Source organism: Prosopis cineraria, unplaced genomic scaffold (assembly GCF_029017545.1).
Source record: "Prosopis cineraria cultivar Desert tree isolate PC_DT_omini unplaced genomic scaffold, ASM2901754v1 PC4, whole genome shotgun sequence".
NCBI lineage: Eukaryota > Viridiplantae > Streptophyta > Magnoliopsida > Fabales > Fabaceae > Prosopis > Prosopis cineraria.
Genome location: NW_026555335.1, coordinates 39,312,559 through 39,327,537, shown reverse-complemented (window position 1 = coordinate 39,327,537; position 14,979 = coordinate 39,312,559). Strand labels below are relative to the sequence as shown.

Here is a 14,979-nt window from a genome sequence, read left to right as displayed (position 1 = left end):
AAAGACCAATGAGGATTCAAAAGAGTTTTTTTTTTTTTTTAGTGCTTATTAGTATCTTTTTATTAGAAGCAATTTTATTTATGATATGATCAGGCATTAAATGTAGATACCTCTTTTAACGAAAATTGAAATATTGAGTTGTCACATTGTAAGAAACTAATTCCTTTCTCTAGACCCAACCTTCATCGGTTCTGAAAGAGTATTTTAACTTAAGCTTAATAAGTTTAATCCCACTATTCACTAGATCCAAATATTTAAAAAAAAATTTGTTCGAGAATTATAGGTCCCCCCCCCCCCAAAAAAAAAGAAAAGAAATCAAATAAATTGTTTTGTAATATAATATAATGGACCATTGCAAGAGTTCTGGAAAGAGTGTACAACAGAGAAAGTGGAAGAGAAATGCTGTGCTGCGTGTGCAAACTGAACTGAACAAAAAGTAAAGTGAGGTTAATCTTTCCTTTTTGGCCTCACTCGATCTTTTTTCAATACAAGGCTACCATGAATCATGCAAGACATGACCTTGATGACACATTCGTTAGATAACCTTGATATTAAGATTTTTGATAGGATATCCTGCAGGTGTAGAAATTGTATCTGACATGATCTAACATTTTTTTCGGAATTCTATCCCAAAGATTTTAAGCAAATATTTCGGGATTTCTTGCTACACAGATGTATTATTTGAACGTTTATTTCGAAATTCAAATCTCAGGCTTATGAAACTCATGATTACATTTTTATTTCAAGTAGAATTTTGTGCTAGGCTATCGTTTTGGGGCACTATGAATGTGCTATCTTGCTTTGGTCAACTAAACTCTAGTAAGACATAACTTCTCTCTCGTTCCTTAAAATCCACTTTGGTATTTAAAAAAATAAAACAACGTAGCACAAAAATTATAATTTCAAAATGATAAGATCCTCAACTCCAGCATAACAAAATAAAACTAAGCATACACTAAAATAGGCCAAGGTTTCACCATCCACATTTTCTGCACCACATTGTTACTTGAAAAGTGAGATAAGGAATCCTCTGAAATGCCTCCATGCATTTCTGTAATGTAATGTAAAAGCTAATAATGGATAACAAAATTAGTTTATTTTCCAGTAGAAGTTCCACAAAAATGTTCAGCCAACAAAGCAGGCATGTTATTCATCAAGTGCACAAAAAAACTAGTTCCTAGATGCTCTGCTCAAGCATCGCTCGCACCCTCATTGGAAGGCCATAAAGGCGAATGAACCCGGCAGCATCGGCTTGATCATATATCTGACCACTCTCAAATGATGAAATATCCTGCCTGTACAGGCTGTAAGGGCTCTTCCGACCAGTAACAGTAACAGAGCCCTTGTACAGCTTCAAAGTCACAGAACCTGTTGTGGTTGCTGTGATTTTCTCCATGAAGGCATCCATGGACTCCCGAAGAGGATCAAACCACCTTCCAGCATACACCAGCTCTGCATATTTTAGGGCTAATGAATCTTTCACTTGGATTGTTTCCCGGTCAAGTGTCAAAGACTCTAATTCACGTGCTGCAGTGAAGAGAATTGTTCCCCCAGGAGTTTCGTAAACTCCCCGGCTCTTCATACCGACAAGCCGGTTTTCAACCATGTCAATCCTGCCAATACCATGCCTTCCACCAATTTCATTGAGTTCAGAGAGTAAGGATGCTGGTGAAAGTCTCTTCCCATTAACCGAAACAGGTAATCCTGATTCTATCCCAATTTCCACATATCTGCAAGATAGAAGTGCATGTGCTAGAAAGTGTCAAGCCTAACAGAAACTTGACTGCTATGGAGCACTGACATTAAAATAGATATGTGACACAACACGGGACAGAAATTGCCACACAGGAAAACAAAATATTCAGTGCTTAATTGCAATTTGAAGTGTCATGATGCTGATGTTATTGTTGGATACATATCACCGTCTAATATTGTTTTCAACGTTTTGGGGCTTCATAGCATAATGAGAATATAAGGATATATCATTACTCTGCTTGATTTGGAGCATCCTCTGGATCCTCAGACATCATGTACATATCCTTCTTTGGCTCATTTGCTGGGTCTTCCAAAATGTCACCCTTGAGAGAAAGCAATGTCAATATCCATATGTCAATTCCAATTTCTAGTTTTAGGGCAGTGCAAAACGAACAAAGGTAAATGCATCAACCTAATGATATGGAATAAGAAGCAGGCTGTGCATTCAATTTGATGATTCAAATGTCATCAATAATCAAACGACTGGGTTCTTTTAATACTTTCAAAATATACGTTAATCTCCCTTAAAAACAAAATGGTAAGTATACAGACTTTGAGTTTTGCTAAAATTACTCAATCTTCCATTCTATTTTGAAACCTATGCAAAACTTCTATAAAAACAGAAAGTATATTGCATAACCTTATGAGATTTGCTAAAATTGCATATATATATATATATATATATTTATATATATATCTTCTATTTTTAAAGGAGGTTTGTAGTATTTTAAAATAGATGAAAGATTTGCACGTTTTCAACAAAACCCAATGGGTCATTTACTCTTTGTTTCAAGGCAAGTCTTTGCAGGCCTTGAAAATAAATAGGAAATCTGTGAAATTCTAGCAAAAATTAGGGAATAATTACGTTAGTTTTAAAAATTGAAGAAGCAAATTAGCATAAGGGGAATATGTTCGTACAATTTACTTAATAAAATAAAAACACTGCAGATTAGCATAAAGGGGCAGCCTAGTGCGCAAAGCTCCCACTATGTGTGGAGTTTAGGAGGTCGACTCCCTTTGGGTCTAAAATAATTTGAAAAACAAAAAAACAAACAAAAAGCCATGACAAATCATTCGATGCAGCTAATTTTGACACTAAACACTTTACCTCATGACTAAGGTGCCAAAGGTTCCTGTCTCTGCTGTATATGGATTTCTTTGTCACAGGAACAGGTACGTTATGCTTCTTTGCATACTCAATTGCATCTTCCCTCCCTCTAACGTCCCACTCCCTCCATGGAGCCACAACATTTAGTTTGGGATTCAAAGCAAAGAATGTGAGCTCAAAGCGAACCTAAATGATACAATCTTTGTGTCAAAAGGTATAAAAATGGTACAGCTAAATCTGTGAGCATAAATGTCACTCGTAAGACATGCCTGATCATTTCCTTTACCAGTACAACCATGAGAGACAGCATCTGCTCCTACTTCTTTTGCAACATCCACCATGGCCTATCAGCATATATGCATCAGACAATGTTTGTTACAAGCATCTTAGATAATGGTTCGTGACTTTTCCCCTTTTACCTAAAGGCTGAAAAAGTTATAAATAATGCACCAAAAGCTAACAGAGATGTGATATTGGAGAAGAATGTTGAAATAAGAATGTCAGGCTTTAATGCAGGGGCTAAAATCATATCAGCCATAAACTGAAGAAATGTGATTACCGTCAGTACCATTGTTTATTTATAACATAGGAACTGATCAACTGTATCAAACTTAGGACCAAAAATGAAATATATACCTTTGCAATAACAGGGCGAGCCATTGAAGTCCCAAGGAGATACTTCCTCTCATAAATTGCGCCAGCACGCAAACAAGGGAATATATAATCCTGGACAAATTCTTCCTTCAAATCCTTCACCACCAACTGAGAGGCTCCACTGGCTTTGGCCTTCTCTTCTAAACCTTCCAATTCTTTTAAGCCCTGCAAAGTTTAACATTTAATATCAAGACTGAAGCAAATAAAATATAGGTGTAGTACACACCATTAATCATAATTCATTAGCTTACAATCTCAAAGCATCTTTATTAAAACAAGAATAGTGAAGTGAGGTCTATTAATTATGACATACTTGGCCAACATCAGCAGTGAAGCAAACAACATCACATCCATAATTCTCTCTGCAAATTAAAGGTCATCAAACAAAGGAATTATAATAAGAATGAAATGGTATCACACATAACCAAACATAAATGATATGATAAAAAGGCTTTTAAAATAAATAAAAAACACAATATAAGTGAATTGGCAATGTTATCTACTGCTTATTATCAAAAATTACATCCTGAAGCACTTAATAAGTAAAAGCCACCCCTTTCATCCATCTCATGTTTTTTCTGCAAAACTCCAAGTCTATAGTCTAGATCTTCTTATGCCTATATCCAGTCCAGATCACCATATATAACAAAATGTCAACAACTATAGCAAATTGCATTATTTGCAAGAGTGGCTTGTTCTTCAGACTTTGTGTAGTACATAGGGAAGTGCGTCTACTTCTCTTAAACAAGTCAGCATGTTCTTTTCCGAAGATGAATCAATACTAGGGGGAAAAAAATCTCTAGCACCCTAATTATTGTTATTCAGGATCAGGATACATAAAAAGATACTGGGAAATCAAATTCTGCAAACTTGCAATGGAAGTATAGCTATAGGAAGGGGCACCATATATACCTTAGCCAGGGGACAATGACTGACGTGTCTAGGCCACCACTGTAAGCTAGCACAACCTTATTTAATTTTCCACGAAGCCCACTGCCCTTGGTAGTGGAAACTTCCGTCTCTGTACCACTGTGCAAAACTGCTTTTATTACTGCGTGTCAAAAAGTACTTTGTGAGACTTACAAATATGAAACTTAAATCTTGAGGAGAATCAAATATTTTAACCTGAAATATTAGTGTATTAAGTAAGAATTTCTAAAGTAACTTGAAAATATTAACCATGCATCCAATTACATCCAATGTAACCCTCTTTTCATTTATTCTTTTGGCACATTAACAAATTGAAGGTAGGAAGCTAAAAATGTGTGCTCATGATTGTTCAGATGAGTTGATATGGTTATTAATAAATACCAAGATAAGCTTGTTTGTATGAATGCTGTACCACAATTTTATAACTGCCAAATATCATTTCATCCCAAAAGCTTAGGCTACCATGAGAAGGCCTACGAATCATTTCACTACATTGCCAATGACTAAAGGCCTAATTTTATTTGACGGAGAATTAAAAGCAATGGTAAATTCATCCCCCAAATGAGGCATTGATCGAAAGCATTACCACTATGATAACGTGTTCACCGCAGGGAAATGGAAATATACAGCAGGTGGAAATATACACAGCTAGCCGCTAATGAGATAGTGGCATTGTGTTTACTTCAGTTATTACTATGAAATATCAATGCATATAACAGAAGGATAATACTTGTACACAGACTTTATAAACCAAGTCAATACAAGAATTATTTACAGTTAACAATGAGAGGTAGAGCTATATACATCACCTGGGAATTTGGTGATACCAACGCTTGTTCTTGGCCCCAACTGCATATGGAAGTGAAAAATAAGACCATCAACGCATGCATCAGAACATACAGATACGATCAAAAAAGAAGAGTTGTACAAAAAATTAAGGAGGAAGCTTTCAGCCAACCTTTCTCAATGATGATGGCTTCGTGTTCCATATTTGGGGGAGCAGCAGGTGCTCTAAGAAGAAAATTGATTGCAAGCAATTAGGAAACCGCCAAGAGCAAACACAATACACTTGAGTAAACCATTTCATTCAAAGCTGTCAAAATTCCACCTTTTATGATTCATCAAACTTCAATAGCCCATTAAGAAGATTAGGGGTTTTCTTTCCCCATTTTTCTAAATTGGCATCATTTAAGAGCAAAACTTTTCGGATTGAAAATTGAAACTTGCAACTAAAAAAAAAAAAAATAGACAATATAAAACTTAACCAAATGCACCTGTTCTATGTCCCAAGGGAGAAAGATTGGAGCATGAATAAGGAGAAACAGCTTTCAACTGGGCCATTACTGCAGCAGAATGAATATCACCAAAAGCAAAAGCCTTGTAAGGTTTCAGTTAAAGGCTTCGGTAGAAATGGGAGACAACCTGCACTTACGAAAGCATGGAGAAGTAGGGGGATTAAGAAAGCAAAGAATGAGATTGCTTAAGTGAAATCTGGGGGAAAACGTGGAAAGTTCAGCCGACACGGCAACACCAGGTTGAGAATGAGCAGTGTTAGAGAGAGAGCCAAGCAGGCAAAATCTTTGTCCCTAGCTGCAGCCTTTTTTCATTTACCTGGTTTTTGACTTGTTATTTCTTTCTTTTTAATTTTTTTATATGATTTTGACTACCTGTTTCGTTATTTCATCCTTCTTTCTCTTCTTTTTGGGCCAGAAATCCTTCTTTCTTTGCTCTTTATTATTTGCTAAATTAACATCAGAAAGGAAAACATATGATTGGAAGGGAATTTTACTTTGCCCCAAAAAAGTGTTTTTTCAAAATTATGTTTAAAGTATTAAACTTAAAATACGTATATTAAAAATGGATTTCATAATTATTTTATACCGTTTAAGGATAAAAATTTAACTTACACATTAAAATATAATTTTATATGCAAATTAAATTAATTGCTCTAAAATTTTTTTAAAATATGTTAAAATTAAACAACATCAATACATGTTTTAAATTTAAATTTATAATTATGATTCTTATTTCATTCTATGTTAATTAATAAAATTAACTTTTATAATTTTTCCATTTCAATAATATTTATATTATAGGTGGGGAGGGGATCAAGGTTTTTGTTAATTTTCTAATTCATTAAGTATAACAACTAGTGAACTACGTAAAGGTCAGATTAGAGAGTTTCACCCCAAAAAAAAAAAAAAAAAAGATCTCGACTGTCAACCTGAAGCATGCTCTGATTAAACACTGGGATTGACTTTTTGGTCTAAGGACCGGTCTTGCCCGCGTAGCCCGGAATACCACACCCGGTTGAACCACATTCATCTGACAAATATTGTGCCCCATTTTTGGTGCTTGAAGTAGTGGATCTTGTATGAAACATGACACACAATGGGCCTGAAATTTATGTCGTGGATACTACGAAGGGGCCTACCAAACCTTGAACATTATGGGCTTGTGATTTGAGAGAACATTTTACTCAGTTTCTCCAAAAATCATTGACCAAATTTCCAAAACAGGACAACTGGGGAAAAATCAAGTTGGCTTAATTTTCAACACTCGTGCTGCTAAACAGGATGCCCTGAATCACGTTTTCCATTGTCTCTAACACGTGTACACAATTCTGCTATGAAGTGTTTGGTTCAACGAAGAACTGATAAATAATATTCATTATGAAGAGGTGAGGAGGGCAGAAGAATTTATAAAGAGGAGGGAAAGGTAAGGGAAGGATTTTAACAATCCCTCACAAATCTCTTGGCTGGGCGAGGAGGGTTAAGTGATGAAGGGTCTCCTCTACATTTGTTTTAACTTAATATGAGTCGGTTTTTCAACCAAGCGATTCCCTTTCAACCACACCGATCACCGGACGAAACAAGTTGAGGGTATTGAAGATGTCAGTTCGGAAACAATGGTGCAGTATTACACAATGAACGGTGCAGTATTACCCAAACAATGGAGCAGTTCGGAAACAATGGTGCGAAAAGATGAAGAGATAAGTGTGAGCAGTATTTCTCTTATTGATCTCCAAGTGAACCAAATGAAGAATATTACCCAAAAAACGCAACTGATTTTACGGTGAAGTGATCATCAAACACAAACCTGGAGATAAAATATAATCAAACTACAATTCGCTGGTTCTTTGAGACGAAATGAAGTGGCGGTTATGAAGTCACTGTAATGGAGAAAGTGATCTGTGCTTTTCTTTTCATTCGTTTCTTCGTTCCTTTTCTAACCCAAAACAACAGAGAATAATTTAAAAAAAAAAAACTGAGCAACGGAACAATGAGGGTAAAGACGTGGAGGAGGAGGAGGAGGAGAAATCGAGAATACCTAGAAGTGAAATGCTAATGGCGCCAAACCATACGACGCAATGCCAACAGCCCAGCACGAAGGAGAAGATCTGAGATTCTAAAGATGAAATGTCGAGCAGAGCCACACGACGCCGAACGAAAGAGATTAGGGTTCTAGCCTTTTTGTCTCTGGCCAATAGAGTCCGAGGGTACGAGAGGGAGAGATGGATGGGAGGACGATGCTAGTGGGATCTGATAACTATGGGAAGGAATCAAAGAAATGTTGAAACCGTATTTGATGCTGCAAGAGTGTGTTTTAGAAGAAACAAGGACGGAGAGACTTTGAAATTGGAATAGTCCGATAAGTCTACTCCTCATTTAATAAGTCTCACATATAATAACCATTCAATTTAATTAAAAATTTATAAGAGATTTTGTTAAAAATCCAACATTTGAAAAAATAATACATATGAGGATTATTTTGATGGTGACGTGTGAGAATTGTTTTAAATATTTTTAAAAAATATATCTTACTTATTCCATACTAAAATATACTCATTCTCTTAAAAAATATAAAATATTTTTAACTTAATCTCACTTCCTAATAAAATTGTCGTCTACTAATCATATTTTTTTATATTTATTCTTATTAAACATTCTATAATAAATATAAAATTATTTATCAATAGGGGCACTTTCGAAAAAAAGTCAATAAATTATACCTTAAAAGACTAAAAATACATTATATTTTTTAATATCCAACTCCTTAAAAAATGCTTTATATTTTTTAACAGAGGGAGTGCTCTTCTAATCCTATTCATAAATCACTTTCAACATGTTTTATCCGTATCGAGAAAAACCTTAAAATTTATTAACCCTGTCTTAAAATTTAATAAGTTCTCAACTTTGCCCCTATTAAATATATATACTCCAATAACATATTTTTTTCTCTCCAAAATTCAATGGAGAATAAAAAAATTTTGTGATAAAAATTTAATGACGTGACTTATAAATAAGATTAAAAAACTCCTTCTTTTTCTGCCCTATAAATAGAACCAGAGGGAGTAAGGCATTAATAACTAATTTATGGTTCTCAAAAAATGTTATTTAAAATCTTAATTTCATAGAAAAAAAATCACTTCTTTCCAATTTCATTCTCATTAAATATTCTATATAAGTGCTTTGATAATAATACTTAAAATTTTAATGCATCATTTTTCAAAAAAATTAATAAATGGAGTAGGGTTATTGCTAGAAAAACAATTATATAAGTTATTTAATACTATATATTTTGGACTAAATAAGGCTTCTAAAAATGTCATATATTATGATATAAAAGTAATAATAATTTTTAAATACTTATAAAATATAATGACTATAATTGAAATATTTATTGAGTAAGGCAAGTCACTATGGCCTTGTTTAGCATTCATGAATCTTGACTTTAGAAATTGAACTGGCTTTGGTAGTCTGGAGTTGAGATTCTCAATTCCATCAAGATCATGATGGAATCTATAGAATTGCTATTGTGAGTTGATAAGTGCATATTTTATAATTAAATAGGTATAGATTTTTGTTTGAATTTGATTGTATTTATTAAGATTTCATATCTATTTAATTGATATTTATATTTTTTTTCTCATCATTTAATTATAAGATAAAAAAATTTTAATATAAAATTCACTCATATCTTTTTATCTTTATATTTTGTAGAGAAAAAGAATAAACCAAAAAGAAGAAAAAGAGAAATATATATATATATATTAGAATACTACATCGACAAGGAACAAAAGAAAGAACCTCCATTTTAATTATAAATAGTTAAATACTCCCTCCATCAAGAGGGAAGGTGTTCAATCACTTATCTGAGTATCTCAAAAATTTTCTCTGAAATATTTGGATTTTGTGGAAGTATTTTGAAAGCTAAAAGTGAAATCATTGAAAAATTTCACAAATTATAATTATTTCTTTTCTACTCTTTAATTTTCTTTGTGATCATTTTTTATTATTGGAGATTTTAAAATGGTTTTATTTGATTCTATTATGTATTTCTAAATTACCCAGTTGGGATAAGGACGTAACTCAATTAGGGAACTAATTTTCTATTTCTTTTGTTTTGACTCTTTGCATTTATATTTATGAATATTTTTGCTTTTTTCTAATTATATTTATTTCTCTTGTTTTTCATATTGATTTAATGATTGACCACCATTTAATTAAATCTATGAGTAATTTTGATGGACTGAAAGGTAAAGAGAGAACTTAGATCTAGAGAAATAAACATAAATAACTAGGTTAGAAATAGTTCTAAAAATTTATAGCGACTTAAACTATAGCTTCATGGTTTAATTAGTTGCTTGGGTATCGTGAGAATGAATCCAACACTAATTAAAAAGGAACTAATAATTCAGAAGAATACTAAAACATTTTAGGAATAGTTGTCACTATAATTGATTTGAGTCAACTCAAAGGATAGAAACTAACAACCTATAAGGTGAATCCTAAATCTCAACGTTTCAAGTGATTGTGTTTTCATCATCATTATTTTCTTTATTTATTTTTATTCTTTATATTTTCATCAAAATTATCCATTCTATTTATTTTTCTTGAGTTATTAATTATTTAAATTAGTAAAAGAGTAATTTTTCTGTGAATTTAACACTTAAAATACTTTAAATAATTTATTACTATAATCTTGTATACTTGCGAGCAATCATGAGTCGCCTTAGTCATTTTCAAATCAGAGTTTGTGTCATCGGCGACAACTGGTGCCATCTGTGACAAGAAGGTTGAGCGTAGCAAGAAGAGCAGATTTTGTGAGAAACTTGGAGGAGTTGACTCGTGGCTTAGAAACGAGGGGGCCAACTACTTGAGAAAGCTAGCAACAACAACGTTAGGAATCACAAATGAGATGAGTGACATATTACATTATTTACACATATTTTATAATAATTTTTTTACATTATTGTATCCTTAAGAAATCAATTCTTGTATACTTAGACAATTTTAGAAATTTAAAATTAATTAGGATTCATTCATAACCTAAGGGTATTTTAATTATTTTGATAATTTTAAGGCAATTTTGAAACATTAGCTTATTTTATGTCTTTTATCTTCTTAAAATCAATGAAACAAATTTGAGATTCAAATTCATTATAGATTACAAAGAGACATTAAAAGACATAAGTCATAGAATGTTTCAAGACAAAAACATTAATATTAGATTGTCATATTTTATAACTTAGGACTTTGGAAATGGCATTATATCTTGTAATTGATTTTGAATTTTGATTTAAAATTTTATACACATGCTTTGATCATTCTTTGTGTACAATTGCAGATACAAATAAGGATTTGGATCAAGGTTAAAATGGCCAAAAGATTGGATTACAAGATAGAGTACAAAGCTAGAAGATCTTAAAGTGACATATATGCAAAAGTTAATGGAGAGGCTTCTTATGACTTTAAGCATAAAAGATTTCAATCAAGAACCCCTTGATCACTCTTTAATAATATTTTTAGAAGTGTTTAGTGAATTATAATCAAATGTGGAGCATCCTACAAGAGCTACATGTACATCCAAGTTAACCTAACTTGAATGGTGCCACATTCATTCTTAAACCTCTTAATTAAGTTTGTTGAGTAGTTTCAGATATTTTATGATTTTAATCACCCAAAACACATCATATTCTACTCATTTTACACCATCAAAAGTTGAATATAGGATTTTGGGTCATGCACACACTCATTCACCTATTTTACACACTACATTTCGCACCTATTCTCTTTTACTTTTTTTTTGAAATTTTTAACACCACTCCATTCTGAATTTTCTCTCATTTTTCCTCCACTTTCCCACACTCTCTTAGTCACAATCCTTCATCTCGAGCAAGTGTTGAAGACATGGAAATCATCTCAAGGAGGATTCAAGTTTGAATTCAAGGAGGATTCACCATGAGAGTCTAGATTCTCAAAACTTTTCAAAAAAGATAAAGCCATATCTTGAGTTCTCCTAAACATTTTTCCTTGCTTTCAATTGCTTTGAATTTTTCTCTTCTCCTTCTTTAATTTTGTAATTCATTCTCTTGATGATTGATTCTAGGTCTTAGATTAATCATTATAATTGAAATTCATGTTCCAAAGAGAAGATGATGTGTATTTGATTCATAAACTAATTGTGCACTCTAAGTGTTTGTATTTATGCCTCAAGATTTTGATAAATGAAAATATATATTTTCATTTCAATCTCCTATTGTTTAGACATGCATTAGCTATTGTTTAAGTTTTAAACTCTAATTAATATCATAATATTGATTGGTTTAAGGTATTAAATATGATTAAGGTAAAAGCTAGAACTAGTTTCAAGGATTGAATCAAAAAATGGTGTATCTATATGAGTGGTTTGTATATTGAATTTTAAGTGGTTACTAAGTTCTAATTACTATGACCTAATATTGATGGTTATTAAGACACCTTCACACACAAATTGAAGAAGGCAATTGAATCTAAAATAAGGTGAGGAAAAACAAGAATGAAAATGGTGAATTCGAATCTTAAAAAGCCGCTTTGATAATTAGTTAATTCTTACACATTTTTTTCACATTAAAATCAAACATAAACATCTAAATTCTCTTTTAAACTCTTCAATTTAATCATAAAATTTTAATTTGTCATGGTCATTGACTTAATTTGATTACAAAATACTTGCTCATTGAGGATTAAATGACTTAAAATGCTCACACTACTACATTTTAGTTTCTTTAAGAAACTTGATGTCACTTAAGATTTTTCAATGAGGATGATGGAGAATCCACTAAAGCAAGGGAACGATTCAGAGAGTAAGAGCATCAGAGCATGCACACACGCCATCCTCCGATAAGTCTTTAGTTCTTCCCTGATTGATTGGTTAGGGACGCCATTAAAGCACCTTGTCTGCATTCGTCAAGGTTTTTTCCAAATCTATGTGTGAAACCTTGATTTCGTTGCATCTCATTTCATGATTGCACCTTTGTTTTTTCCCTCAAATATGGTGTTCGCCGATGGCTTTGCTTGCCGTCATCGTTGAGTCATGTTGGTGGAAAAGGGGGAGGGAACAAGGTAAGGGACTGGGGAGGTCTTTGTAATATTAAAAAAAGACAATTTCGTCTATTCTTATTTTAAATTTATATACTGATTAAAATTATATTAAAATTCTATTATCATATTAAACATACTTTTAAAATTTTATTTTATTTTAATTTTGATTTTAATTTTAATTTTAATTTTATTAAAAACTCTTACATCACATTATACGAGACCTAAATTCAAATTCAGATTCCAGTGGGATAAGAGCAAATAATAATTAACTCATCTCAGTTATTCGCTTGGGGGAAAAAAAACTGAGTTAAGTTATTCCCCATCCACAGCAAAGACTTGTTTTTTTTTTTTTTTTTCTGTTTTTCTTGGGGGGGAGGGGGAATGAAGGACAAAAGCATTAAAAGGTGAGAATTAAGGATTTGGAATCTCTCCATTTCTTTTCCCTCCATTTCCCCCATCTCCACCATTCATTAATTTTATTTTTTTAAAAAATTATTTAATAAAATAATTTGAATGGTAGGGGTTGGAGAAATGAAAGGAAATGGAGGAGAAAAAGTAGAGAGACTCCTCTCCTGAGAATTAAATTCTTGATTCGAGGACGAGAATCGTGCCACTTGCGTTAGTTGATAAGAATAAATTTAATTTAAGGTAAACATATTTTTTAATTTATGTACTTTATTCATATTTTACTTTTGATTTTTATATTTTTTTTATATTTCAGGTTCCTATATTTTTTTTTTTATTATTTTAAATCTTTTCAAGATCCCTGTACTTAATTTATAAAGGGATCAAAAATAATAAAAGTGTAGAACCTAAAACATAAAAAAAAACTATAAGAATCAAAAGTAAAATACGAATAAAGTTTAGAAATTAAAAATTATATTTACCCTTAATTTAATAAATATAACTTTTCATTCAAATTATAATATACAAATTTGAATATATCCAATTAAACTGATAAATTGTTAAACTAGTGTCTTGATCAATTTAATAAAATACTTTATTTATGATCAATTGAATCACAATTTGACTAGAGTTTTAATCATAACTCTTAAGTTAGTGCTTTGATTGGTTTAATAACCAATTTAGCTTTCAATACTTGTTCAAAAGTCAAAACAAAAACAAACCAAGATCCAAAGCTGAGTGAAATTGTTAATGGTGTCACTACATTAGCAGCAAGCTTTCAAGCTAATGGGGTGTCACTTCAAAGTTCAAACCCCAAATCTGGATCCTCTTAATGGCAAAATTCTCATTATCTCTCAATGGCAAAATTTACTCCATTCAAATGATCAAAATATTTTCAATATATGCATTATATGGTTTTTAAAAATTCACGCGAGCAATTTATTTTTAAATAGTTAAAAAAACATTTGAAAGGATTATTTAGAAGTAGAAATAGGTCAATTCTAGGCTAGACTTTGATTAAAGCCTAGCCTATTTATATAAATAAGCATAATTATAAGTTTACGTATATTTTTTATTGAATAAGTCAAGCTAAAATTTAAACAGGTTAAGTTATAGGTCTCTATAAATCTATTTACTTATGAAAAAGCCTGACTTACAGCACCTAATTAAATCTATTTACAAGCTTGTTTAGTCCAAATCTAGCTGACACTAATTTGACATTGACTTGTTCCTACCCTTACATGATCTTTCAAAATGTTTTTTTTACTAATTAAAAACAAATTGTTCACATGAATTTTTAAAAGCCATGTAATGTGTATATTAAGGATATTTTGATTATTTGAATGGATCAGATTTTGCTGTTGAGAGACGCTAAGAAATTTGCTTCTAAAAGGATTTGGTTCCTTGAAACCCCATAGAATTTCAATCGAAAGTTCAAACAAATGAAACAAACAACTAAATGCGAATATTTCAAAACTTTGAAATTTCAGGTAAAAAAGCACTTTATAATTAAAAGTCCAAATTATAATGTTGACAAGAAATTATTTTTTAAAACATTTAAGTAAAATTTTTAACTTATATCTTAACTATGATATGTTAATTAAGCTTTCCAACCTTTACCTGTTTGAAGTAATTTTAAAATAACTAAAGGGGAGGGAATTACCATTTGCTCTAATAAAGATTAGTCCTTATTGTTAGTGGAGTCCACTACTTCTTGCGCCTTTTCATAAAAAATTCATTTTAAATTTTAAAATTCTTTGA

At 31.7% G+C, this 14,979-nt stretch overlaps 1 protein-coding gene across 5 annotated transcripts; it reads right to left on the bottom strand.

Moving 5' to 3' along the window:
* Positions 1 to 931: 931 nt before the first annotated feature.
* Positions 932 to 8,000, bottom strand: LOC129309750 (argininosuccinate synthase, chloroplastic-like). Of its 5 annotated transcripts, none has more exons than XM_054951447.1 (12): positions 7,778 to 8,000; positions 7,547 to 7,675; positions 5,722 to 5,790; positions 5,406 to 5,458; positions 5,257 to 5,296; positions 4,430 to 4,568; positions 3,831 to 3,879; positions 3,500 to 3,682; positions 3,133 to 3,207; positions 2,864 to 3,049; positions 1,990 to 2,078; positions 932 to 1,730 (listed from the first exon to the last, which is right to left on the bottom strand). In XM_054951447.1, exons 3-12 carry the CDS (start codon positions 5,786 to 5,788, stop codon positions 1,178 to 1,180), a joined length of 1,434 nt encoding a protein of 477 aa, XP_054807422.1. In that variant the 5' UTR covers positions 5,789 to 5,790; positions 7,547 to 7,675; positions 7,778 to 8,000; the 3' UTR covers positions 932 to 1,177. The 5 variants fall into 5 exon arrangements, with proteins under 5 accessions (XP_054807422.1, XP_054807424.1, XP_054807425.1 ...); XM_054951449.1 differs by having other exon boundaries at positions 7,547 to 7,670; XM_054951450.1 differs by lacking the exon at positions 7,547 to 7,675.
* Between the last annotated feature and the right edge of the window lie 6,979 nt (positions 8,001 to 14,979).